General features: G+C 52.1%; 2 protein-coding genes across 2 annotated transcripts; both read left to right on the top strand.

Moving 5' to 3' along the window:
* Positions 1-1,444: 1,444 nt before the first annotated feature.
* Positions 1,445-4,876, top strand: PSMD9 (proteasome 26S subunit, non-ATPase 9). The gene is made up of 5 exons (XM_018076476.2): positions 1,445-1,487; positions 2,291-2,484; positions 2,947-3,048; positions 3,556-3,644; positions 3,950-4,876. Exons 2-5 carry the CDS (start codon positions 2,317-2,319, stop codon positions 3,975-3,977), a joined length of 387 nt encoding a protein of 128 aa, XP_017931965.1. The 5' UTR covers positions 1,445-1,487; positions 2,291-2,316; the 3' UTR covers positions 3,978-4,876.
* Positions 4,877-6,583: 1,707 nt separating this feature from the next.
* On the top strand, positions 6,584-26,197 carry WDR66 (WD repeat domain 66). The gene is made up of 21 exons (XM_008926742.3): positions 6,584-6,680; positions 7,766-8,143; positions 8,287-8,427; positions 8,709-8,818; positions 9,310-9,418; positions 9,856-9,936; positions 10,351-10,428; positions 10,950-10,994; positions 11,313-11,530; positions 12,069-12,242; positions 14,283-14,530; positions 14,631-14,779; positions 15,519-15,692; positions 15,963-16,147; positions 16,648-16,762; positions 16,980-17,143; positions 19,837-19,927; positions 20,136-20,279; positions 22,863-23,091; positions 24,206-24,307; positions 25,151-26,197. Exons 1-21 carry the CDS (start codon positions 6,639-6,641, stop codon positions 25,276-25,278), a joined length of 3,105 nt encoding a protein of 1,034 aa, XP_008924990.3. The 5' UTR covers positions 6,584-6,638; the 3' UTR covers positions 25,279-26,197.
* Positions 26,198-26,251: the final 54 nt, after the last annotated feature.

The following is a 26,251-nucleotide window of genomic DNA, read 5'->3' as shown; positions in this document are numbered from 1 at the left end:
GGCCCTGCCAGGGGAGACACCAGTGTACTAACACCCCACAGCTGGAAGTGGTAGCAAGTCAGGCCACCAGCAGGGCCAGGGGGGATGAGCATGGGGGACTTGGGTGGGCGCCAGTGGCATGGAGGACAGGTGGAGAGGTTTAGTGGTGGAGCTGTCCCCTGCTGCCACTCTCCCTGGGGGACATGGATGCTGTGCACCACCCAGGCACCACCCAGGCTGGAGAGGGGCCAGCAGCAGGAATAGGGTCACTATAAGGCACCAGCACAGCTGTGCCACTCCATGTCACCACCACCAGAGCTGTGTAACCCAGTGGCAGTGACACTGCTGTGTCACCAGATGACACCATCACAGCTGTGCCACTCTGTGTTATTGCCACTGCTGTGTCACTCGTGGCACCACCACAGCTGTGTAACCCTATGGCAGTGCCACTGCTGTGTCACCCATGGCACAATCAGAGCTGTGTGACCCAATGAGAGTGACACTACTGGGCCACCCAATGTCACCACCAGAGCTGTGTGATCCAAGTGACACTGGTACCGCTGTGCCACCCCACATCACCACCACAGCTCTGTAACCCTGTGGCAGTGCCACTGCTGTGCCACCACATGTCACCATCAGAGCTGTTAAGTGGCAGTGACAGTCTTGTGCCATTCCACGTCACCACCACCACTGTGCCACCACACGCCACCATCAGAGCTGTTTTACTCAGTGACACTGCTGTGCCACCCCATGTTATTGCCACCGCTGTGCCACCCCATGTCACCATCACAGCTGTGCAACCCAGTGACAGTGACACTGCTGTGCCACCCCATGTCACCGCCAGAGCTGTGTAAGTGGCAGTGACGCTGCTGTGCCATCACCACCCCTGCTCCGTAACCCAGTGACGGTGACACCGCTGTCCCGCCCCACGCTGTCCCCGCCGCGGTGCCACGCCCTCCCGGTCCCTCTGGCCCCGCCCCCGGCGTTCTGCCCCCGCCCCCAACCCATTTTATGGCCCACGCCCCGGTCCCTCCGGCCCCGCCCTCGGCGCCTCCCGCCCCGCCCCCCCCCCGCGGTCCTCCCGGCCGCCGTCGCTTGCGGGTCCCGCCCTCGGCCCCGTCCCGGCCATTGTACTGCGGAGCCCGCGGGGGCCGCCCCCGTCACCGTCAGCGACGTTGCATGCAGCAGCTTGCCGTTGCGCAGGAGGACGAGATCGAGGCGCCAGATCAAGGCCTGCTACGAGCTGCTGGAGGGGGTCGGTGCCGGGGGCGCGGCGGACGGGGGGGGCGCGGAGCCGCGGCAGCGGCCTCCCGGCCCCCATCCGCCCCATCCGCCCCATCCCGGCCCCATCCCGGCCCCAGGTCCCGACCCCTCCCGACCCCATCCCGACCCCCATCCCGACTCCATCCCAACCTTCTCTTTCCCTTCGCAGCAAAGGGCGTCGGGATGCACGAGCCGCTGGTGGACAGCCGAGGGGCTTCCCCCGCACGACATTCGACCTGTACCAAGTGCGCACCGCGCGGCACAACATTCATTCTGTGAGCGGGTGAGCGCGCGGGGGGCCTTCCCGCCGGGCTGGGATGAGCCGGGGAGCCCCGGGGTGTGTGCGGGAACCCGGGGTGTGTGCGGGAACCCGGGAGGGCCCCTGCTCTGTGCCGGCCCCTGCGCTGGGTAAACACCCTGGAACGGCGGCGACACCCTTTAATTCTCTCAAACCCCTCCATCTGCAGCCTCTTCCTTGTAATTCCTCAAAATTACCTGCGCTGAGCCTCTCTCCCAGCGGTTCTGCTCAGTGCTCGGAGCTGGCGGATCGGCTGAGTCAGTAAACGCTTTTGTCCACGTGTTGCTGCGGCAGCAGCATCAAAATTCTGCCTGTGCTGTGAAGCCCTTTGGGATCAGTGCAATACAGCAAAGCTTTTCTGGGGTGTTTGTAGGATAAACTTTGGGTAGAGAAACAGCCTGGCGTTTGTTTCGTCCCTATGCCCTGTCTTTGGGGAGGGGTTTTGCTCTCCGTGTGTAACAGTAGGTGACGGAAAGAGAACTTCAGCTTTCACTGTGTTATCAGGGATTGTGGCACTCCTGGCCCTGCTACCCTCATGTGTTTACCAAAATTTGTATGGTGGTTTTCTCAGCGTCTGATTTTGGCTGATAAACATCTGCCAGGCTGGCAGGAGGCCCCAGCAGATAGACCAGGACCAGCAGAGGTTCTTGCTGAGCTCAGAGACACCCAGAACACGGTTCTGCAGAGGGACTGAGAGGCCTTGGGTGGAACCTGCTCGTGCTCCCCTTGTGCTCACGGTGTCACCCACAGGTCTGCAGAACGATCACAAGGCCTTGATGAAGCAGGTGGAGGAGGCTCTGCACCAGCTGCACGCCCGGGAGAAGGAGAAGCAAGCCCGGGATGAGGCAGAGGCCTTGGCAGAGGCCATGAGCCAGAACCAGAGCCTGCCACAGCCCTTTGCCAAAGTGAACGCTGTGACCCCGGGATCCCCTGCCAGTGTCTCGGTAGGTTGGGGACAGCTCCTGGGGAAGGCTTTGTGTGGAGCCAGAGAGAAAACATAGCTGATGGCTTGGTCTGTCTCTTGTTAGTAAGTGGGAATAAGCTGTAGGGTTGATTAGGGTGTCCCCCCTTTGTTTGGTCACACTGGGGTGTCCTGTGCATAGAGCAGTTGCTGTACAGGAATGAGGTGGGTGCTGTCTCAGCTGTATCTTGGCACCAGACAGCTCATCCCACACCTTACTGACCATTCTAGCCTTGGTATTTTTTTCCCATAAAATAGGACAGAGGAATGAGTACTTCCCTCCTCCTATAGACATGGAGAGGGTGTGATGTAGTTCAGCTGCCTGAGTGGTAAGAAGGGTCATAACACCACTCTGTGCTGGATGCAGGTGATGCTCCTGTGTTACTCCCTGTGTTATTACCTGTCTTTGGAGAATGCAGATGCTCATCTCTCTTTTTCTGTCCAGGGACTTCAGGTTGATGACGAGATTGTGGAGTTTGGTTCTGTCAACGCAAACAACTTCCAGACCCTGCAGAACGTTGCCACAGTGGTGCAGCACAGCGAGGGGGTGAGCTCATTTCTGCCGTGACTGCATTCTCTGCCTGGCTCTGTCAGCCACAGCTTTTTCTATGGAACTTGGATCTCTGGAGTTATCATTTCTCTGTCAGAAAGAGTGTCAAGATTCAGTCTGTGCTGTTGTAGCCTTGTTCTCTCACAGCATTGAGCTAATTGCTGATGGATGGGAGGGCTGAGAGGTGTGTGCTCTTGGCTGTGGGCATCGTGTTGTCCCTGCAGCAGCAGCCAGCATTGCTGTGCCACCCTTGTGGACTGGCCAAAGAATCTGCCACAGCCTTAAGTGCTTTATAGTGGAAGTGAGAAATTTCCTGGAGATGTCTCCATGCAAAACACTCTCTTCTTCCAGTTACAGCCATAGGAATAGGAATGGGTGCTGCTGCAGAACAGCTCCCTGGGCTTAATGTTCTGGTGCTTCAGGAAAAGAAGGAAGAAGAGAGCTGACTTGCTGATGGAAAATTGAAATATTTCTTTTAATTTTTATTTTTTTCCTCCCTTTCAGAGACCCCTGAGTGTGACTGTGATCCGTGGTGGCAGGAGGGTGCACGTGGGGTTGACTCCGAAGCGCTGGGCTGGGAAGGGCCTCCTGGGGTGAGCTGATGTTTCACTTCCTAGAGGGGATGAGGCTTTCAGCAGCTCAGAACACATTTCCTGAGCAGGGCCAGCTCTGGGCTCTGCCCTCAGTGTGTCACTGCGCCCTGTGACAGACTGGGAGCTGGAGTCTTTGCACAGGAATACAGGGAGTCAAGTTCCATGAGAGGAAGGTCTCAGGGGCTGGTTTGTCTGGTAGAGGAAACCAATGGAGGAGGGTTGTGGAGGGTCTGATTCGTCCCATGTTGGATCTCTTGTTGGAGAACTGAGATTTTCATGTTTCCTTCTGTTCTTTTCTTTTTCAGCTGCAATATCATTCCCCTGCAAAGATGACCATCACTTAGAAAACAATAAAACTGAAGCTTGTGCCTGCTTTCTGGACTCTGATCTGGTTTGAGAACTTCCCCACGTGTTGTTGCTGTGACCTCTGGTCCCAGAGCCTGAAGGGGTTCTGGCAGAGCAGGGCCTGCCTGCAATTCAGAATTGCACTGGTTGTCAGTGTGGAGTTGCAAGATGTGGATTCTCACCTCTTCTGTGTTGTAGCACTTTAGAATAAGGCCCTGGAGAGACCCAAACCTCTCAGATATAGGCTCTGAAGAGCTTGAAATGCTCTTATTTGGTGATAATGGAACATTCCCTTTTTCCCCCTCTAAAATTCCTCACTGAATATCTTGTAATACCTGCTCAAAACTTCTAGAGCACTTTTTGATGCCTCTCATAGTAGATGACAGGTAAGAAATACGCAAGGTTGATACTTTATCTTCCCCACATTACCACAATTTTTAAAGTCACTGAACATGCTGAAAAGAGTTTTGGAATGCCCAGTTATTTTCAGTCAGTGAGATAAGGAATAGGGGTTATAATTCTACTTTTGTTTACTTTTAGTAGTTCATGTTGTTATGATAAAAGTGCTCCTAATCTGGCTTCTCTCTCTCTTTTTTTAAAATTTTTTTGTATTTATTTGTGGGAGTTGGCTTTGGAGTGTTGTCCTGGTTCCAGCCAGGACAGGGGTTACCTTTTTGTGCCTCCCATTCTCCTCTCCATCCATGGTGGGGGAGAGTGAGGGAGTGGTGCTGGGGTGTTTTCAGTGGGAACACTAAATTGGGGAATACTATTCCTAACCCACAACAGGTTTGAGGGGATTTCGGGGATGAGTGGTTTGTTTTAAGCTTGTTTCCAGTTGAACTTCAAAATACTCTCCCAAAACAATAAAGCTGAGTGTTGCCTCTTTCTATTCTCGTAAAAGTTATTATTTGGGGCAGAGTTGAGTGGGTTAAATGCAAACCTGCACAGACACAGAGTAATGACTCCTGACCTTGCAGAGCCCAGGTAAGCTGCACACCCTGCAATAGTGCTTCATAAACAAGTTTTGGCATAAGTAACATATCACTCGTAAGGAGCAATTTTGTAATGATTAACAGACCAGAAACAGACTGAAAAAGTGGACTATTAGAGGTGAGAACAAAAGCAGCATGTCTGAACAAGCCTGATGCACTGAACACGCTGCCTCCTTGCACGTGGCAAGAGATGGGGAGTTATGGTGGTGCATCCCACTCTCCCCCCACCCAGGGAGGGGTAAGGACCAAAATCTGCTTTGGTAGGGACCAAATCCTGCTCCTGAAGCTGCAGAACTCCCTGATTGTGCCACAGAGGAGGGGTTGGAGCAGTCTCTCCAGTTCGGGGAGATAGTGGGAGCTGATAACAAAAGTCCTTTCTGCTCCCAGCAGGGTGCCAGGCTCTTGCTGCGCAGAAGGAGAAACATTTTAAGTTTAGAAATTGTTATTTGAGCTCAACAGCAAGGCTGGGTCAACAGCTGGGAGCGCTTGGAGCTGATTATCTGCAGGGGTGAGGCCAGAGCGTGGAGGGATCCCTGGGATCAGGGTCCCCTGTGCAAGTGCCATCCTGGCAGAGAGCTGGGGGTGGTGGGAGGACCTGGCAGGGGATGGGGGATGATTTTTCTTGCTTTGACTCCACTTTTCCTGCTCAGGGGAGCCACGGGAGCACAGCTGCCTACAACTCCCTGGGAGGTTATTGGGTGAAGATCCCTCAGGGCGAGAGTTTGGTCCCAAAAGGCTCCCAGCGATGCCAAGAGGGGCTTTGTCACAGCCACGAGCGGGATTTAGGCTCGGGCAGGGCGAAGGGCCCAGTGTGTCCCCCCTCCAGGTCCCTGCCTTGGGGGGTCAGTGCCGCCTCTCCCTGCAGCCGGTGGGGGTGAGGAGGGTCCCCCCTCGTCTCCCCTTCCAGCCTCTCCCCGGTTGTCTCCCGGAGAGCCGCTGGCGCAGCCGGTGCCGCCGGTGCGGCCGTTGCCTGGGAACGGCGCTCGGAGCCCGAGGGACGCGGGGATCGGTGTGTCGGTGAGCGAGGGGGTCCCGGGGGAGTCTCCAGGCCTGGAGGGGGCTTGGGAACGGCTCTGTGTGACCCCGGTGACACCCGCGGGGTCCCCGAGCGGCTGTTCCCGAGCTCCCGTCCTGCCCGCCGGGGCCGGGGGACGGTTTTCCCAGGGCCCCTTCCCGCTCCCGTGAAAGTTTTCCGCGCACGAGGTTTTGGTGTTGGCTCGAATCCAGACCCGTGAAGCCGGAGATGAAGCAGCTGCCGCCCAGGAGCTGCCCGGCTGCTTATGGGGACTGGGATAAAACCCATCCAAGGGGTCCACGCCCGGCGCGGGGGGTGGGTGGGGAGGGAGCCGGAGCTCAGCTGGAATAACTGGGGCTGTGCTGGGCTTGCTTGTGCTCAGGGGGAGTGTTACTGGAGCTGAAAAGGGGCTCTGGGACCTGTTTCCCATCTTCACAGGTGCCCTTTCCTCCTGCTGTGCCCAGTTCCAGGTCGCTGTGGTACAGCCAGACCCTGGGGAAGTGTGTGTGGGAGAGAGTATTCCAGAGCATCTCCACGGCCCAGCTCCCTGGAAGGAGAGTGCAGGTGTGGGTGGATGGTTCGTGTGAAATTACACCAGAGGAGCCCACTGAGGGAAGACCAGGAATAAACAGCGAGCTCAAGATGTCCCAGGACAGACAGATGGCTCAGGAGATGGGTGAGCAGGTGAGGGTGGTCCCGTGGCAAGTCCTGCCCGAGACAAGATCTGGGGCAAAATCTGATGGAAACAGAGCCCCTGGATCCAGGATAGTGTCTCCCAGGTGTGGTTTACCCCAAGACATCCCAGGGGAGGGGGTCTGGGGTCTTGGCAGAGGCAGCATCTCTGTGTAGTCTCAGTCCAGCGTCAATATTTGCTGACACCTGAGCTGCCTGGAGCCACCTGAGCGGGAAGGAACCCGGCTCCTCCCTGTGCTGGATGAAATGTTATCTCACCTCCCTCAAACCAGGAACTGTCCAAGAGGGGCTTAGACCTTGCAGGAGAGATTGCTACGGGAAGTCCAGTAGTCCAGCGGGGAGAGGCAAAAGCTGGTGTGGATCCCAAGAACAAGATTAAGTGGTCAGTGGTTAAACTGGGGAACCCCTGACCGGGGCTGCTGCCAGCTCTGTCCCCAGGGCTGGTTAATACATTTACTGACAGGCTGGTGAGGGGCTGAAGAAAGTGGTGGTGGGATTTTTAGCCTCCCTTTCTGTCTGCTGGCCGGGCAGCAGGGCTGGGATTGCTGCAGAGCCCTTCACAGTCAGCTCTGCCCCAGCTCCAGGACCCAATTCCCCTGGTTTTAACCTCAGTTTGCCATTGCTCCCTCTCCAACCCATGACCGTGTGCCCTGTTGCAGCAATGAATAACCATTGCTGGGGGATAGTCAGGGGGTGGACATCAGAAAGGACAGAGTTCACAGGACCTACAGGTTAGTTTTGGAGGAAAACCTGGGCATCTTAGCCCTGGTGATAGGAGCTGAGGAGGTTCTGATGTGAGGTGCAGGATGCTGAGGAGGTGCAAAGAGGCCAAGGTTAGATGTGCAGGAGAAGCAGCAGCTGTTGGGAAACTTTCCATGGAATTTTTTTCCCCCTGGTGCAAATCCATAGGCAATTTGGACAGGAGCAAAGGAATATCTTTGTATTGGAGCCTATCCTGAGAGTGATGTAGGTTGGATCTGAGACGTGCTGGGGTTCATTCTCACTACCTGCAGGGCAGTCCCCACCCAGATCAGCCCAGGAGCCAGCACCCACCAAAATCTCTCTCCCTTTCCAAGGATCCCCTTGCTGCTGCCAAGGAGAAGGAAGGACCACCAGAGGATGCTGGAGCAGATGAACCATTGTGTCCCCCATCAACTCCTTCAGGGATGGGGATCCTAGACACCCTGCCCAGCACCTGGGCTGGGAGCCAGGATGCCCTGGGAGAAGACATTGCTAGGACATCATGCCTGAAGGGTGCTGGGCCCCCTAAACCACCCCCAGTACTCTCTGAGCCCAAGGGGGCCATTTCCAGCCCTCACTCAGGCTGCAGGAGGCAGGACACACAGCAGAGGAGCAGTAAGGACGACCAATATGATGGCTCTTCCAGCTTGGTGTGGGGAGCCAAGCCAGGGATGTTATTCCAGAAGGACAGGGAGAGCAGCCCTCACTCTCTTGTGAGTACCAACGGGTACAGTGCCACTGTGATGGTCCACATGGCACCCCATGCTCCCACCTCGCTCTCTTCTATCACCCCACAGACCTTGTGTGGCTTTTCTGTCCTGTCTGCTAAGAGCCAGGATCTCCCTCTTCCCTGTAGAACCTGTCCTGGGTGTTTGGCTACAACAGCCGCCTGGCTGTGCACGGCCTGATGGACGGGGAGGACCGGGTGCTCCTGTACGTCTCCTCCCACACAGTGGTCATCCACGATGTCCTGGGGAACAGGCAGTACCACCTGCAGGTTTGGCACGCAACCCATGCGTCTCCTTCCTCCTCCTCCCCTTTTCCCAGACTCCTTCCCTCTGGCTCTTCTCCCAGTGCTCAGGGGTCACCTACAACTTTGCCCGTGCAAAGGGGTGCGTTGGTTTGCTCGCACACTTGTCGCAGTTCCCAACACGTGGTGGTGGAAGGCGCTTTGTGTGGGGTTGCAGCAGTGATCTCATGAGCAGAGCAGCTTGAGGGATGCTTTAAACAGCCCCAGGTCTGGAGCCTCCAAGGCTATTTGCTGCTTCCCTTTCCCAGGGCCATGCAAATGTCATTTCTTGTCTGTGTGTGAGTGAGGACAAGCGCTGGGTTGCGACTGCTGACCGAGGGCCAGACGCTCTGATCATTGTGTGGGACTCCTTCTCTGGGTAAGCTCCCAGGAACCTCCTCTTTGGAAACCCCCTATGTCTAGTAAATCACTTAGGACTGACTCCAGCCTCAGCTGAGGGTGAAATGGGAGAACACAGGGACGGACTAAAGCAGCAAAGGAGCCAAAACCAAACTTCATTGTCCTCGTATCACCCACACCCACAGGACAATGAGATGGGGCAGAACTCCCCCAGACTAAGTATATCACATCTCCAAGCTGTAGTATTTTCTTTAAAAATCCCTGGTGAGTTGTTTCCCAGCACCATTTACTTGGGAGGAAGGGAGGGAGGGGACACTGAGGACCAGCCACGGTGCCGGCTGCTCCCACAGCAGCACTGGTGTTTGTAGCCTCCCTCCCTCCCTCTCTCCTTCCCTCCCTTCCTACATCCCTTCCTCCACGCAGACCAGGGTGGGCAGTGCCACAGATTTTGCCAAGTGATTGCCTTGAACCCCTGTGCTGCCTGAGCCCCAGGAGGTGTTTGCTCCGTAGGGTACCGGTGCGCACCATCTTCGAGAGCCACCCGGAGGACGGGGTCTGTGCTATCGCCATTTCCCGGGATGCAAAGTATCTGGTGACCATTAGTGCTGGCACAGTGCAGGTAAAGAGAATATCTCCTTTTCCACGGCTTTCCAGGATAGAGCCCTGGAAGTTTTTCCCAGTGCAGCACAGGGGAGGGGGGAATTCAGATGGGGAGAGCAGAAGAGAAGGGAAGTGGGTTTGCAGAGTGATGGCTTGATTTTGCTGAGCCATTAGAAGACAGACCTGGATTTCATTAAAGTCAATGCTGCAGAGTTGAGAAAATGCATCTTAATTTGGGATAAAAGCCTCTGACTTCATCACTTTCATTGAAGCAATTTCCAGTATTATTTCCTGAAATTAATCTCTCTGCTTCCAGGCCATGCTGGGTTTTACCCTGCTCCAGTCCCTTATGCCCCACCATCCCCTGCAGCAGGGGGGGAATGGGTTTCACCTGGCTCTCCCAAGCTCCCAGAAAACCACATGTGTTATTTGGGCTTTTCTTCCCTTCTCTCCCAGAGAGTTTGTGTTTGGAGGTGGACTTTGCCCACCGAGAAACCCCTGTGCAGCACAGAGCTGAGGCCTGAGTTTGGGTATCAGGTGAGTGACCACAGCTGAGGGGGGCAGAGAGGCTGGACTGGGCTGGACTGGGCAGAACTGGTCAGAACTGGGCAGCCCCATCCCCCTGCTCCCATCCAGTATGGGGCTGCTGCTAGATACTGGCTGGAGATGGGAGGGAGGATCACACCCCATCCCTGGGGTAACCCAATGCCATGGAGCATCCCAGGGGGTCATCCCTGCTCCTCTGATGCCTGACAGACATGGGGTGCAGAGGGAACCCCAAGGGGGGTGTCCCTGCTCCCAGAGTAGGGACCACAGGGAATCTGCCCTCTGTTTTCAGTTCAGTGCAGTGGAGAAGTGGGTTTTGGATAAAAGCAGATGTTTTGCATGGAAGAATAAGCAGAAAGCATCACTCAACTTGGTGCTGATGCAATTCTCACCTTTCAATTTCAGAATTATGTAATTTTTAACCCTCAAGATCCCCATGAGTTTGTCAGCAACAGCAAAACCCAGGTGATATTTTACCTGTGGGTAAGTAGGGACGTGGACAGTTGTGTTTCTGGTGCCAGAAAGGAGGTGGCAGGAGGGGAACATGCTGGAGAGGCAGCACAGGCTGTGGGGTCATGTGTCTGCCCATGACTGGAGTCACACTTTGGTTTGCAGATCTGCCCCTGCCCTCACCCACCTTGCCCTCCCCACTCCCTGCCCTCTCTAGACTCCAGGGTGGTCTTGGCAGAGCGTAGCCCTCCCTCTATTCCCACACTGGGTCAGTCCAAGCTGTGGCAGGGATGCTCTCCTCCTCTCCCACTCCTGCTTTCCTGTGGGCCCTCATGTGCCTCGTGCCAGTCAGCAGCTTTTGGAAGAGGAGCAGGTAGAGGGAAAGGGTGATTTTGTGCTCTCTGGAAGGTCTTGGAGAGCCTTTCTGCCTCAGGAGCCCTACTTTGGTCACCACGGTGTGGTGCCAGTGCCCAGATGATGGAGAGGGGACACACTGGCACTGCAGAGCACAGCTCCCAGATCCTTGTCCTGGATGTTTTTTCTGCTTTCCCCAGGGTGATGCTGGTTTGCAGTATGGAACACCATTCCTGAGCATCAAGGTGAGCACAGGGGGACCACAGCATGTCCCCCTCTTGGCTTTCCTCCTGGCAGCAGCCCTGCCCCTTCCTATCTCTCTAACCAAAACCAGTGGCTGTGTCCCCAACCTGTCCCCCTCAGTCTCTTGAAGGTACAAGCCAGGGTTGCCTGAGCTGAGGTCAGGATGCCCCAGTGCATCTTCTCCTGAGGCTGTTGTCTCTGGTGGTCCTGCCGTGGGACAGGGAGGGAATGTCACGTGAGAACCAAGCAGAAACATCCCTGCTTGGGAGGGCAGAGCCAGCACTCAGGATGAACACATGGCCTCGCTGCTCTCCCTGCAGACCTTCAGGAGTGTGGTGGGACGCTTCAGCCAGTCAGTTTTCCATTTTAACAACTCCCAAGCTCTGACGGGCACCTCGGCCGGGAAGGTGGTGGTGTGGGATGCGGTTGATCCCCGAACTGACCCCAAGGAGCAGCAGGCCAGGCCTCTCGGAATGACCCCCACCAAAATAGTGTCTGTGCAGAAGGAGAGTCTCACCGTGCTCCAGGTGTTGGAGAGGTAAGGGGGAGGCCATTTTCAGTAGCTGTAGATACAGTCCTTGTGTATCTCAGCCACAGCAGCAGCAGAGAACTACAGCCAAGTGTTGGAGTTCTAAGTCTCTTGGCAGCGTGAGAGGACCAGGAAAACTCTGGAGGAAAGTGCTGCTGGTTTGTGTGTAATTTTCCAGGGATGGATTTGGCTGGGGGGAAAAATAAGGTTGAACATCACGGTGATGTGATGCCAGCTCTGCTGGGGTGGCTCAGACACTGGCTCAACCTCCTGGCCGTCACCGGCAGAGGGAGCAGACAGCCACCAAACGCCGCGTCAGCCCTGGGGACAGAGCAGGGACAGGGCAGGGTCACAGCCTTGGGGACAGGGCAGGGACACCACAGGGTCGCAGCAGAGACGCTGGTTTCTGTACAGCCCTGGGCTTTCCCCCTCGTGTCCTTGTGCCGAGAAATGGGGAAGAGATTTCCTTCTGCCTGAGGGTGCTATGCAAGAAATATTTGGGAGTTGTCAATCAGTGTGTTGGTTAATAACTTTCCCTTCCTTGCAGCTGTATAGTAACAGGTGATGTGAAAGGGCACATTAAATTCTACGATGGGGAGCTCCGGCTGCTCAGCCTCTACAGCCACAGCAAAGTGGGTCCCATTCGGTCCCTCTCCTTCTCCACAACCCTTTGTGATCCTCCTGATGCCTTCCCAGCCAGAAGCCAGCCCTTCCTCACCAGGTGAGTGCCTCTTTACAAACCCAGGTCCTCTCCTGTGTTTGCCCTGAAGCTGAAAGCCGGGGAGGTGTCAGTGGAACCTGGGGAGGTGGTTTGTAACAGCTTGGGAGGTGGTCAGTGAAAGCTGCCCTGTGGGCTTCTACCCTTTCTGGAGCAGGTTTCAACCCTGTGCCCAGGCTTTTGGGCAGGACATGGACAGGGAGGCAGGATGGAAAGGAACGTGCTTCTTTATTCCTCTTTTCCATTTGGGGTGTTTGTCCCACCTGCCCACCAGAGAGAAGCATGGGGTCTCTCCTGGGCATCCCTCTCTGCCTGCAGACCACAGGTATCTCCTAGCAGCTGTAAACTCCAGAGGGGCTCCAGCACATCCTAAATTCTGAACTTGATGTGATGCCTTGGCACAGACACGGCATCAGTGCAGGCAGGGTGATGATCAGCTTCTCTGTCACATCCCCGGCACACCAGGCAGTGCTAATGCTGAGCCTCCAGCTCTCTCTGGGCCCCTTAATCCCCCCCTTAAGCCCCTCCCATGGATGGCTATATCCAGTTGGATTTTATCATGGCTTGCCAAGCTGATTGGGACAGTGGCACCAGCACTGGGTTGCACCACCTCAACAACACAGGAGCTTGGGACAGCCCCAGCCTGGTCACCAACCCCTCTCTGTCCCTCTGTGTGATGTAGCTGTGCCTGAGGATTTACAGGGAGTCTGCAGGCCAGATGAAGCTGTTGTGTGGCTCCATCCAGCCTGCAAACCATATGTCTGTCACTCCCGTTCAGGCTCTCCTGGCAACGTCTTTTCTCAGCCGCACGTGTTTTCCAAAGAGCCATGTGCGACAGATTCCTCTCCAGCCTGGAGCAGTGCCCTGGGGAATGGTTTGGTTTCCCTGTCTCTGGTCTCTGTTGTCTCATCCCTCCTCCTGGGTTGCTGCTGCAGCTCCTGCCGCTTGCAGCTGCTCTGGGCAGCACAAAAGGCAGAAAATCAAAGGGGAAACCTTGAGCCTGTTTGTCTCAGCAGGCTGGTGGGATCAGGAATGGCTGGAGAGCCCAGCTAAGGCACAAAAGAGGCACAGAGTCCATCAGTGCCTGGGCCAGATGTGCATGAAGTGATGGCTGTCACAGGCCAGCTGGCAAAGAGGCTGCTTTTCCCCACTCGTGCAGCCACACCTCTGTCTATGCAACTCCAGGATTCAGCCTGGAGAAGACTCCAAGGAGACCTTATAGCACCTTCCAGTACCTCAAGGGCTCCAAGAGAGCTGGAGAGGGACTTTGGACAAGGATGTGGAGTGACAGGTCAAGGGGGGGAATGGCTTAATATTGACAGAGGGCAGAGTTAGGTTGGATATAGGCTTGATATGGTCTAGTGGAAGGTGTCCCTACCCGTGCCAGGGGGGTTAGAATGAGATGAACTTTAAGGTGCCTTTGTACCCAAACCAGTCTGGGATTTCTGTGTGGTCCTCTCTTATCCCTTTAACTGGGTCCAGACCCTCAGACCTCAGCCAGACTGAGACTATACATATTTGTGCATAATTATTCAGATTTCTGCTTCACACATGCCCAGTGCCACAGCGAGACCCTCTCTGCTGTGTTGGGTGAGCAGACAGGAACCATCCTGTCTGTGCTGTGGGACTGAAACTGTCCTCTGACCTTGTCCGTGGCAGGGTGGTCAATGTGGAGCCACTGACAATGGTGGCGTGGAGACACGTGAAAAGACTATTCAGAGTATCTTGAATTGCTCATTTGTCTGTCTCACACACCAGCAACTTGCAAACAGCAAAAGCTCCCCAGATGTCATTCATCTTCTGGCTTGCCCAGCCAAGTAGAAAATGGACCTGGCTCCAGTATCTTCCTGTGACGATTTCCCAGGTCGTGAATACAAAGTGCCACCTGCCCTCCAGGTCAAGGAGGGTTTGCATGTTGCATATCACAAAACATGAGGGATCGTCCAACTAAGTTGCAAAAAGAGACTGATGTGTAATATAGCTTGGAGGGACATGAGCCAGCGAGTCTGATTCATCAAATTCTGTTTCTCTCACGCTAAACAGGAACTTTATCCTTTCAACCTCTGATGCAACTGTGTTCCATGTTGCAACAGACAGCGCAAACTTTGAAAAAGTCCTGGAAGAGGCGAAGAAAGCTGTGAGTGCCATCGCCTGTCACCCGCAGCAGACCCTGGTGGCCGTGGGGAGTCTCTGTGGGCTGCTGAAGCTGTGGGACTACCGGCACACGGAGTACCTGGCTAGCAGGATATTCCCCGAGGCTGGCATCCAGTGCTTAGCCTATGACCCTGAAGGTATCCTGGCCTCGTGACCTCCCTGTGTGACCTCCTCCCAGGCACTGGGCTTCCCGGGAGGAGCGGTGGAGCCGTGAGAGTTTTCTGGCGTGTTTTCCAGGTTATTTTCTGGCCGCTGGTTTTACTGATGGAAGCGTTCACATCCTCGATGCGATTTCCCTTCAGTCCAGCTGCGAGGAACTCCGGTTCTCGCGGGGTCCTGTGACTAACATCAGCTTCTCTCACAATTCCCAGTACCTCGCAACCGCTGTAAGCTTGTTTTTTCCGCTCGGTGATTTACATGCGCTGCTCGTCCTGCAGCTTTGGGAGGGACTGGGAATTGCCGACCGTCCTGCAAGGCACGGAGGGCTGTGCCTCCCCCGGGGCTTCGTGACTCTGAAATGCTTTTCCTGGCTCAAAGAGTCACTCTGTAAAAGCGTCACCAGTCCCAGCTGCTCCGCAGAGCCGCTGCTGGCAGCGTCCCATCGCTAACTTTAGTGACAAGTCTTAGCTCTGTGTCCATCTGTAGGAAGGGCTGGAGCAGGGATTTCCTCCTGGTTGGTGCTCTGTGAGGGGGGCTGCTCCCTCCATCCCATGTCTCAGTGTCAAGGCAGTGTTGAGGCAATTTGGCACAGAGATTGTAGCAACTGGTGACGATCTGTTCAAAGAAAAGATTCTCCTTTCCTGCACATATGCCAGGACACAGCAGTGGGAAGCATCTTCCTTGTGATTTCTGGGGAGTCACAGAACTCAATTTACTGCCCCTCTGTGTGAGCGCAGCAGGAGATGGCTCGGATGCTCTGGCCAGGCTGAGGACTGCTGTGGTGCTGCTGTGGTGCTGCTCTTGGGAGCAGCTGCCCAAATCTGTCTGGCCCAGTGTTTTATCCTGGCTGTGACTCTAAACCTCCTCATGGGACTTCAAAACTGAAAGGGCCAAGCTAAGCCCAGAGAGGAAGCAGGGGATGAGTGTGGGTATTGTGGCTCGTTGACCTTTGTGCTGTCATTGCAGGATGAGAAATATTCAGTGATCGTTTACAAGAAAGTCCTGCAAGAGGGGCGCAGATGCTGGGAACACCTGGCAGGGCTGGACTCCCACTACAAACCCATCCGGAGCATCCTCTTTGGAGTCCAGTCAGGCAGCAACGAGCCCAGGCTCCTGAGCCTCGGGGAGGACCGGCAGCTGGTGGGTGGATGTGAAAGTCTAATGGGCAGTAAAGATTTGTGGTTAAAGTGGCAGAGCTGGACAAGGACATCAAGGGAGACTCCGTGTGTGGTTCTGTGGCTCCCAACCCTCTCCCCACCAGCTCGATTGCTGGAGGTTGTTTCTCAGCCTGATCTCAGGGCTGAGGCTCTGCTACTGCAGGCTTCTCCAAGAGATGCTAAATCCAGTTAATCCACAAGGTCCAGGGTGCTGGCAGACCACAGGGGAGTTGTTTCCTTTTCTTCCCTCCAGGTTGAATATGACCTGAGCAGCAGCATCAAGGACCACCTGGTGGTCACACACAGGGACCGGGTGGAGCAGAGTGCTGTGCCCCTGTGCTTGGCCTGGTACCCACAGCTCAGCACCGAGTCCTTTATCCTCACTGCCAACAACTGCTACAAAATGAAGCTCCTCAACACAACAACCAAAATGTGCAGGTAGAGAATTGATTCAGACCTACAGCTGCCCGGGAGCCCCATCCTGACCCTGTGTTCTCCTGGGTCTAATGACCACCCTACTCCCACCCATGAGAATGTGTTTGTACATCTGTGATGCAGATCTTGGGATGACTCTAGGGACCCCTAGGTCAGTTGTGTCCACTCTGCTGTTCACTACTGTGTCATCTAGTAAGGCTGTGGCTTCAAATGGGTCTTGGTCTGCTCATTGGATTTGAGACGCAACTGTTCAACATCAGATAAAGAGACAGGAGTCCAGATAAGCAAAGCACAATAATCCTTGAGCACTAAATTAATTTCTGAGCCCCAGTGTGGTCCCTTGTAGCCAGGAACCCTGTCCTGTCCTGTTCTCTCAGCCAGTAGTACAAAGCCTTTGCACCCCCACACCTCCCATATCTACCCATCCTTCCACACAGCAGCTGTTTAGAGAAGGAAAATGCTTTGTGAGCTCTAGAATGGATAAATATGTTGTTTGCCTTTAGAAAGACCCTTCTGGGACCAACCTATGGCTCCCCATTGGAGAAGATACAAATCCTCCCAGCAACAAGCACTGCAGACCCCAAGCAGTACTACCTGGTGTACATTACAAAGGACAAGGTATGGAGCCCCACCTTCCCCAGCTGTACAAGAGCCACCATTTGCAGAGCTGGTAGTCCTTCAGGAATTTCACTGGAGGTTAAACCATGTATAGGCTGGTCCTGCCTGAGAGCTGAGCGAGCTCCTGGGAGGAGGAGGCAGCACTGCCCCAGTGTGCAGTGCCCCAGGCCTTCTGTGGGACCCCCAGCCCTCCCAGACTCACTCTCTCTCTTTACAGGTGGGCTTGCAGATTTTGCCTGTTGATGGCAACCCCCACAAGTCCTCAGCCTTCATTTGCCACCCAGATGGTGCCTCTGACCTTGCCAGCTCCTATGACGGGCGTTACATCTTTACAGCGGGGGGGAGCGACTGCACTGTTATGAAATGGAAAGTCAACCTAAGGTGAGTATGGCAGGAAGGAGAAAGGAGTCACTTTCCGCAGTTGAAGCAAATGCTTTCCAGCATTTACACTGAAAATGGGGCTTTTGTCCCGTTTTTGTGCCAGGTGTCTGTGTCCAGAGGAGTTAAAGCAGGCAGAGTGGTTGGTCATGGAGAGTTTCTTTGCAGGGCTCTCTTGAACATGGGTCCTCTGGAGGCAGGTGATAAAGTCCTGCAGCTTCTCTCTCCTTCCACAGCATATGCCCACAACCAGGCCAACAAACTGCATCTGGCAAGGGGGATCATGAGGTGGAGGACAGGCCCCAGCACTCATGGAAGCAGGAGACCCACAACTCGCTGAGGGGAGCAGGAGTGAAGGCTGGCAGCATCTCTGCTCAGTCCTGTGGGCTGCCAGCTCCCAGACACCTGGCATGACACTGGGGTCATCAACAGCTTAGTAAGAGTTCAGCATGGTGGGCACATGTGACACTGGGGATGGGGGAATGGCAGTGGGGTCAGCTTACATTGTAATGACCTGTTGGGCCCTAAGCAGCTGTATGGGGTGTCAGCTAAAACAGGAGGGACACATTTTTGGAGGGTTTTGTTCCCCTCCATGTGATGCATCTGCATAGTCATAGTGGGGATTAAGCCAGCAAACCTCGCAGGGGATGGACATAACACATATAAAATATTCCAATCTGGGAAATGGTACCCAAATGGTAAGAAGTTGGGCAGAGGATTCTGTGGTCCTTGTGAGGGCCTGGCCAGTGTGATGGGAGACTGTCAGGGTTAGGCCAGGACCAGAGCAGCAGTACTGGCTGCAGGAGGAGTGCACGGCGTGACTGCTCATACAAATGTGTCTGCTCTCCAAATGGGATAGGCATTTGCTGGGAAATCCCCCCTGCATTTGAAGACTGGATTTAGACAAGCCACCTTAATCCTATAAAGCTTTGCTTACATGAATAAATGAGCTGCAGTAAATGGGGTGGCTGGAAGAGTGAAGGCAGCTTTAAAAAACAAGGATCTCCAGGCTCTGGCCCGGAACATCCCCGATGAACCCTGCCAGGCTTCTCCCCCCGTTCTCTGCAAGTTTTCCTCTGCCAGCCCCCTCAGCAGTAGTGCCAGACGTGTGCTCCCACATGGCAGCAAAGGCAGATTTGGTTTCTTTGCCTGTCCAGGACGAAAGCTGCTCGTTGTAGCACCTGTGCAGGGCAGAGGGCTCCCCTTTGCGGGCGTGGCTGCAGGTGCCCAGGAGATACACCTGACATAGAAAGGAGCTGTGAATGACAGGAAAGCTCCAGGCCAGCATGGAATGACTTCACACTTCAGGGACTGGAAAGGGAGCCTAGTCCATGGCAGAGCTGGGATAGTGTGGCATGATCTCTGTCAGTCTGTGCTGGTTTGTTTCTTTTAAATCCTGCACATCACTCTGCTAACACAGAGCACGTCTCCTGGTTTCTGGCAAATCAACCCCATGGGAGCTGGCTTTTAGCTCTCTCTCCTGTGTTTGCCTTTTGGTGTGCACCTGTGAAACCCTCACCTTCTAGGACAAAAGCTTTGTGCTTAGGACATGTGCTGGTCCTGCATGAAACACTTCTTACAGGTACCACTCGCTCTGAGGAAAGCCCAAAGGGTGCTGAGCCAGCTCACCTTCATGTGCCAGAACAAAGGAAACCTGGCTGGGAAAGCAATGGGTTTATTTATTTTCTTTTCCACTTTGTGTGGCTTAAGCAGTCGGGGGTCAGGATAAGCGACATTTTAAGGAAGGCAATAGAATATAAATGATCCTTCTTTATAATGGTTGGCCAGGGTCCAGGCAACATTGAATTTCTATGTAATCTGTTTTTTGAGCGAAGTTCTTGATGAGCTAATTATCATTTTATTGCTGCTTCTGGCATCTTGTGCATCTCCACTGTGTTTAATACCCAGATAACTTAATTATGAAAAAAGCATGAAGCTTGCAAAAAAACCCCAGTGGAAGCAGCACTGCCGAGGTGTGTGAGAGCTGCAACCCTGCTGCCAGGCGTGGGGTATATTATGTGGCAATGCTACGCCATGGTTGCACTTCCAGGCTTGGTTTCTCTTTACATCTGCACAAGCCAAAGGGATTCTTTTGGCTCCAACTGCCTATGAAATTGAAACAAAGAGGTGGCTACTGAGGCGCTTTCAGTCTAATGCCGACTGCACCTGCGACACCGTCACCCACCACAGCTCAGGAAGTGGAGCAATGGATTGCACTGAGTTACTGGGGAAAAATGTGTTAGATCAAGGAACAGGGAGCTTGGGTTTGTGTGGTTTATTGCAAACACCAAGCCCCGGCCTTCTCTGCATGTTCAAAATGCTGATCTAGCTAATTCATCTCCCTCAATGTCTCTATAAGGAAGCAGAAAAGCTAAATGCCAGACACCAAGTTCAAGTCCATGGAAAAGCTCCTGGCTCCCAGCCCTGTACTCATTCCACTAAACAAGAGGACCATTCAGTAATAATTAATTCCCACACTGTGCTATTGTATGTAAAACCTGTGTATGAAATATGCTGTAGAAGTGCAGCTGATGATAAAATAGCACATGGTTCAAGGCAGTGCTTTTCTTTCCTGAATTCTGAGGCCCAGGGATTTTATTTATTGAAAGTCTATGTGAACAATGACTAGAAAGGGAACCGTGAAACCTCTCCTCACATGAACCCTTCCTGTACCTTCTTTTCTCTACTTCTGCCAGTGCCTTGGATGCTGCTGCTTTCCTGGGTGGGGAGGACATGATCCCATTCTACAACCTCCTGGATGGTGGCAGAGAAGGCGAATTCTTCAGGGTAATTATGCTCACTGTGAACACCGTCTGGCCACAGCTGGTTGGAGTTTAAGATTCATTTATACAGGCCAGCCATTCCCTTATTTTTTGTCCAGATCACCTTCAACAACAATCCCATTGATATGCCTGTTAGAAAAACCTAAAAGGAGCCTTATCTTCCACGCCTGTTGTTAACTGATCTTCACAGTATTCTTTTGAATCCCTGGCAGGAACTGGAAGACTATTTTTACTATGCACAGATATGCAGCCAAGGTACGAATACACTGGAGAACAGACAGGTGTCAGTGCACATTCCCTTGGAGGAAATTCCTTCTGTAATGAGAGCAATAGGATTTTATCCATCAGAGGAAGAGGTTGGTCAGTTGTTTTTATTGTTGTTATTAAAAGAAAAAAGAGCAAGACTGATTGCATTTACCAAGTGTCCCAAGGGCCATATTCTGACCACTGCCATGTTGGATTGCTCCAGGGTATATTTGTTGGCTTTCAATGTATTTAACTGGTCTGTGTCAATACAGTAGTGGTCAGAATCCGGCAGCAAATTCCTCAAAAAGTAATGATTCCTTGCTAGCAAGTTGGGAAACCACCGGGGCTGAGCAAACCTGGAGCCTGATGGTTCAGAAGCATTCAACAGGACAACCTCAGGGTCTTCTGGAGGTTGGGGGCTCTGCCACCACTTCAGAGGTGGGTTTCTTCAGAAGGTGAAAGTAGGGAAATGAATCTTCCTTTGACTCCCAAGGGCAGCAGCCTCCAACCTTCCAGTGTCCATGGGTAAAGTGCTTTGGTCCCTCTGTGACTTGTACTAGTGGCTGAGCAGCATGTGGTTGGTAGGATGTGGTTGAGTCCCTCCAGGTTGGATGGAGACTCAACCAGAATGTCCTATATGTGCTACCAGTGTGGGTGAGAATGTCCAGCTCAATGCAGTCACTCATTTGGACGTTGACAGAGCCTCTCTTTCTTGTTCTGCTTGGGACTGATGAAAGAATGATTTTAAATGGAGACAGTGGCGTTTACTCCCATGGAATGTAAAGTTCTTTCACTAACAGATAAACCCTGCAGAAGCTCTCTCTGAGGTTGCCTTTAAGGTTGCAACAGCAGAGCTTCCTATCAAACATTTCTCAGGAGCTTTTTAGCTTCACATTTAACAGCAGACAGACACAACTGATTTAATAAGGGTGCAGTTCCTTCCCCTTTTGTGGCTGTTTCTCCAAGGCAGTTTGTATTGTATACAAACCTCATTTGTAATGTGTAACCTGACAAAAGGGTAATTAAAGCACGTACAAAAAAAATTACTGAATCTGATGCAAGGAGATTTAAATAATGGCCTCTTTGCACCAGCCACAGCCCTGTCACTGCAGAGGGGCTCTCCCCAGGGCAGTGGTGCATCACTGAGCTCCCTTCGTCTGCCCACAGGGGAGGTTGTTCATCTCTGCCATGGCACATGAACCCACAGGCTGCTGAGACGGTGCTGTGAGTCAGTGCCACCCCATCTGCCCAGGGATGCTCTGCCAGGAGAGCCAGCAGATGGGAGGCAGGACCTTTGTCACAGCTACCATCTAACAGACGTGCTTTGGAGCCCCCACAACCAGCAAATGTTTGTCTGAGCCAGGGCTGCTTTGCCCTGGTGTCAAGCTGTGGCATTATCCCCTCATACTGTGTTAGAGCTTTTCCTTGGGTTATTACATTTTTGCCTCTTGGGGACAAGGAGAATATAGTCCCCTGGGACATGTCTCTGAAAGAATAATTGATAACCCCTCCCCGCCTCCCACCCCAAATTAAAATATAAACAGCGTTTCAGGCATGGAAACAGAGGTGCTAAGCTGTTGTGAAACCAGGCAACCTACAATCTGCTCCTCGAGGCAGGCAGGACAGTAATAAAATCCAGAAAGTTCGTCTCTCTGGAGTGCTTTAATATAGGAAAAGCAGGAGGGAGAAAAGGCAGCTTGGACTGACTAGCAAAGCTTTTGGGAATTGGTGTTTTTCTTTTGTAGTTCAGTGGGATTGATATAAAACCTAATCCCAGCTCAGCCAGAGCTGAGTGAAAATGACTGTTCTTGCTTGGCGTGACATTCGCTACAAGAAAAATATGAGGCTGAGATTTCCCTCTTCCCCAGGCTTCATTCAGTGGAAAAACTTGTGACACAAGGACAAAGGCCCAAGGCTGAATGCAGAGTCCTCCCTGGGGAGATCTTGCATCAGCCTCTCTTCCCGGGGAGCAGCAGGCTTGGTACGTGTTGGCACGGGGAATTCTCCCGGCGTTTCTCTGCTGCCCCTGTACCTCCGAAGGGGCTGCGAGTACAATGAGGGCATGGAGCAGATGCTGCCTTTTGGACACACATCTGCACAGCTGCCAGCAGGGCTGACTCACAGCACCAGACTTCAGTAAAACCACCCAGCATGGCCAGTGCTTGCTGTTTGTCCGAGAGGAGAGCGCAGGCTGTCAGCCACACTGAGCATGTTTGGATTTGGCTTAGTGCGGTGGCAGAACCTCACCAGACACGTGTCAGAGGGGGGGAAGATTGTTCGTGCCAGCCAGGGTGTGCAGCCTGGTTATGTGGGGACTCTCATGCACGTGCTCCTGCAGCAGGGATGGTGTGTTTACCAGTTTGTGGTTTGCCTGCCCGCTGTCCCCAGAGTGGAGACGCAGCTGTGGCAAAGGTGCCGGTAACAGCTGCAGAGTCACCGAGTGCCCGTCATGAGAGAGGAAATCCAAAATGACAACGTGTGTGCTACCCCCATCTTCACCTTATGTCATCATGTCAGCAAGTGTGTAACTGTTGGCCGTGCCCATCCTCAGCTGCCGAGTGCAGCTTCCCACTGGGATCCCCACTGTGGTACCAGTATGTGCACGGTTATGGAATGTCGGCATTCACCAGATCGGAAACTGGCCCGATGCTCTGCAAAAAATGTGTAACAATCTGTCTTGTCTTGATCTTTAGATTGAAGAAATGATAAATGAGGTAAAATTCAGCAAGTGCATGGATGGTGGAGAACAAGTGACAGAAATCAATTTGGAGGATTTTATCAAACTTTATATAAATCATCGACCTGCGCTTGGCTTGTCGATGAAAAGCCTACAACGAGCGTTTCAGGTTCTTGGTTATGATAACGAGAAGGGAGACAAAGTTATTGACAGAGGAGACTTACTGTCTCTGCTTCAGTGCAGAGGTGAGTTATTTCGCTTCTAATATTAGTTTTATGCTTGCTAGTTCTGCCTGCAATTTCAGAACTTATTCACTGCAGCAAAAAATTAATCTGGAACTATAGTTTGGTAAGCAGGGCAGGCGTGGGGAGCCGCTTGTTTTAAGATTTTAAATTGAATAATCACATCTATTGTCTCAGCTGCTCTTCTTTTACTGCTCTGGAAATCTCTGCTGGCCTGAAGTATCTTGGCTGTCAAATGATGAGTATGGATCTTGGTAAAATGTATCCTTCTTCCAGTATGCCCTTATCTGAATCACTGTTCTCTGTTACAGTCCAGCAGGCTTTGGCAAGGTAGTATAAAACTGATAAAAAGGGCACAAGAAAAGAGGGATGAAATTAGTCAGTCCTGAACTGAATCTGTGTGAAAGACTGAAAAGATGTGATGGTTTAGTTGAGCTGAATCAGGAAGAACATTGTAAATGTGTGTGTTAATATAACTGTGGCCAGTGCCATAGAGTGGTAAATAACAAACTTTTATTGTCTTACTCCTGGTGTAAAAGTGCAGTTGAGCATTAAAACAGGTAAAGGGAAATGCTGGTTGACTCAGTACATCACCTGGTAAGACTCCTCGACACAAAGATCCTTGGAAACCAAGGATTCAACCAGTGTGAGAAAGGTTAGTTATTTATATGGATGGTGTGAACATCCATAAATAGATACATGAGATAGAACAGTTTCATAACAGATCTATAACCTCATGCTTCAGGGCATGAGCCAAACGCTAACTGGGAACAAGTGCCATGTCCACATTATTCCAAGATACTAAATCAAGACTTCTCCACCTTTCTCTTCCTCCTCTATGTGAAAATGGCTACACAGACTGTGGTCTCTACCAGGAATTCTCCAGCGGGAATAGAAGCTCAAGCAATATAGCCTAAAGTGCAATATAGCCTAAAGAGCTGTCTGCATCAGAATTTCTCCCTTTGATTAACATTTTCCCCCAAAATGCAACAGAGAGGCCGAATCTCCTTTTGAACTGTCCTGTTCTGTTTGTGCACTGTTCCCGTTCAAATTCCTTTCTAGTTTTTGTGCTCTCGACCCCATAACCCATGGGCTGGCCTTGCTCTGTTGTGTACAGGAGAGCAGATGACCGAGGATGAGCTGGCCCAGTGTCTGACCACCCTGCTGGGCAGGCGACCTGGGAGACGAGGATCTGAACCAGACATCCACGATCCCTCAGGTACAGGATTAGCATTCCACACAGCACAGAAGCAGGATTGCTTCAATTCCCAAATGGAACAATTTAAATTTCAAACCCATTTACCCTGTTAGGCCAAGAGAGCTGTCAAAACTGCTCAGACAGGATTGCAAAAATAGTCACAGAGCTACAGATTGTCCTTCATCCACGCAGCAATCACACGGGTGTATCTAAAAATAAATGGACAATGAACTATAACTGGGGCCTGACAAGATTACATTGCTGTTTATCTGCTGGCTGGAACTGAAATTAGAAACACACAGGGAAATCCCAGAGCTGGTTTCACCCAGGCAGCAGTGCCCATTGTAACAGAGCTGTTGGTAACGACTGCATTTGTCTGCAATTTATGTCCCAGTCCACACCAGTCTGGAACAGCAAATTACAGCATCTATTTCAGCCAAGTGGCTGTATTTAATTGCCCATTGTAGTTGGAACCATATTTTCATATGATTTGTGTCCCAGTCCCCACCAGTTTGGAATAGCATCTGTTTAGGGTCATTGGAATGGGCAGCACAGAGCAAAGGTGCAGCTCCCAAAGAGAACTGCCTGGTGCTGCAAAGCAACTTCGAAATCCCTGGATTCCTTAAGGTCCTAAAATCACATTAAATTGCTGGAGTGTAAAAGTTGTCCCATGACCCCTCTCAGGCAGGGACTTGCTGCAAGGTGAGACTTGCAGATTCGACAGGTTCCTGATATAAATACATAAAATGTTAAGCAAGTAAACCATCACTTTTTTATGGTTACTTCACTTACAAATTTTACTGACCTGGAAAGCCATTTTTATATCACTACTGTGTGTCTTGTGGTGTTGCTACTGCTCTCCAGGTGCAGCAGCTTTGATTGAAGAAGAAATTCCAGAAGAAATCACAGCAGAGATATTTGCTGCTGACATTCTTGGCTTACCTATTGCTGCACAAGAAAAAAAGAACGGAAGGAAAGAGGCGAACCTCTGATCTACAAAGACTCGGAATCACAGCTGCCACAAGGTTTTCTGTTCGTTCCTTCTTTCCAGACTCCTCTCCTCAAATATCTGCAAAATTTGTGTTTTATGTTTATTAGAAAGTAAAGGTCGCATAGTTGCATTTCAGTCAAACTCTAGAATAAACCCCCAGTTTAGCACACGCCACAAACCTGTAATTTCCCACCTATGTAGGGAAACACTGGGGTGGCTGTAGAATGAAGCAGGTGGCCACCCCAGCCTTGGCTGGAGCCTTCCTAGAATTTATTTCAGGTGGGTTTATGCCAGATGCAGTCTATTTTCATTATGTTAAGACAGTATTCATTTGTGAAACCTGACAGCAGAAGAGCGATGTAAAAGTACTGTATTGATTAAATACATTGATAAATGCTTGGACGGGTTAGAATGGATTTGTAATTATAAATCCAACAGACCCCGGTAAAGAAAGGAACGCTGTGATGTACATTAAAATCAGGTTTCCCTTTTGGCCTTTAAAACTGACTTTTTCTTTCTGAAAGTAGTAATTCCAATTAGTAGTGTAATACCAATGGGACGGCATCGCACTGTGTGTGTATAAACAGCATAATGAGGCTGATACAAGTTGCTGTAGAAAGATCAGTGAAGTGCTGTTGAACACGGCTTCCTTCTTTACATCATCCTCGGCATCAATTTGAATAATAATGTAGGCCCTTAAGAAGCGTTCCTTTCAGAGGCAATGTTTTTTAAACAGAGATCGCTGTTGTGTACTGAGAACATCTGTGATTGTACAATTAGCAAGAGCAGCAAGGTGTGCACTAGGGGGAAGTTAATGAGGGAGTCCAGCAGTAACAGGACCAGAGAACGCAGGTCTGTGACAAACGTCCTGCAGAGCATCACCTCACATGTAACTCTGCCCCTTTACCCTTCATGTACTTCCATGGATCTGTGTTGGAGCTGATCCTCCACTGCTTAAAAGCAGTCTAATTCCA

The sequence above is a fragment of the Manacus vitellinus genome, unplaced genomic scaffold (genome assembly GCF_001715985.3).
Source record: "Manacus vitellinus isolate BGI_N305 unplaced genomic scaffold, ASM171598v3 scaffold_31_pilon, whole genome shotgun sequence".
Classification (NCBI taxonomy): Eukaryota; Metazoa; Chordata; class Aves; order Passeriformes; family Pipridae; genus Manacus; species Manacus vitellinus.
The sequence above is the reverse complement of the archived record's forward strand: the minus strand, read 5'-3'. Positions and strand labels throughout refer to the sequence as shown.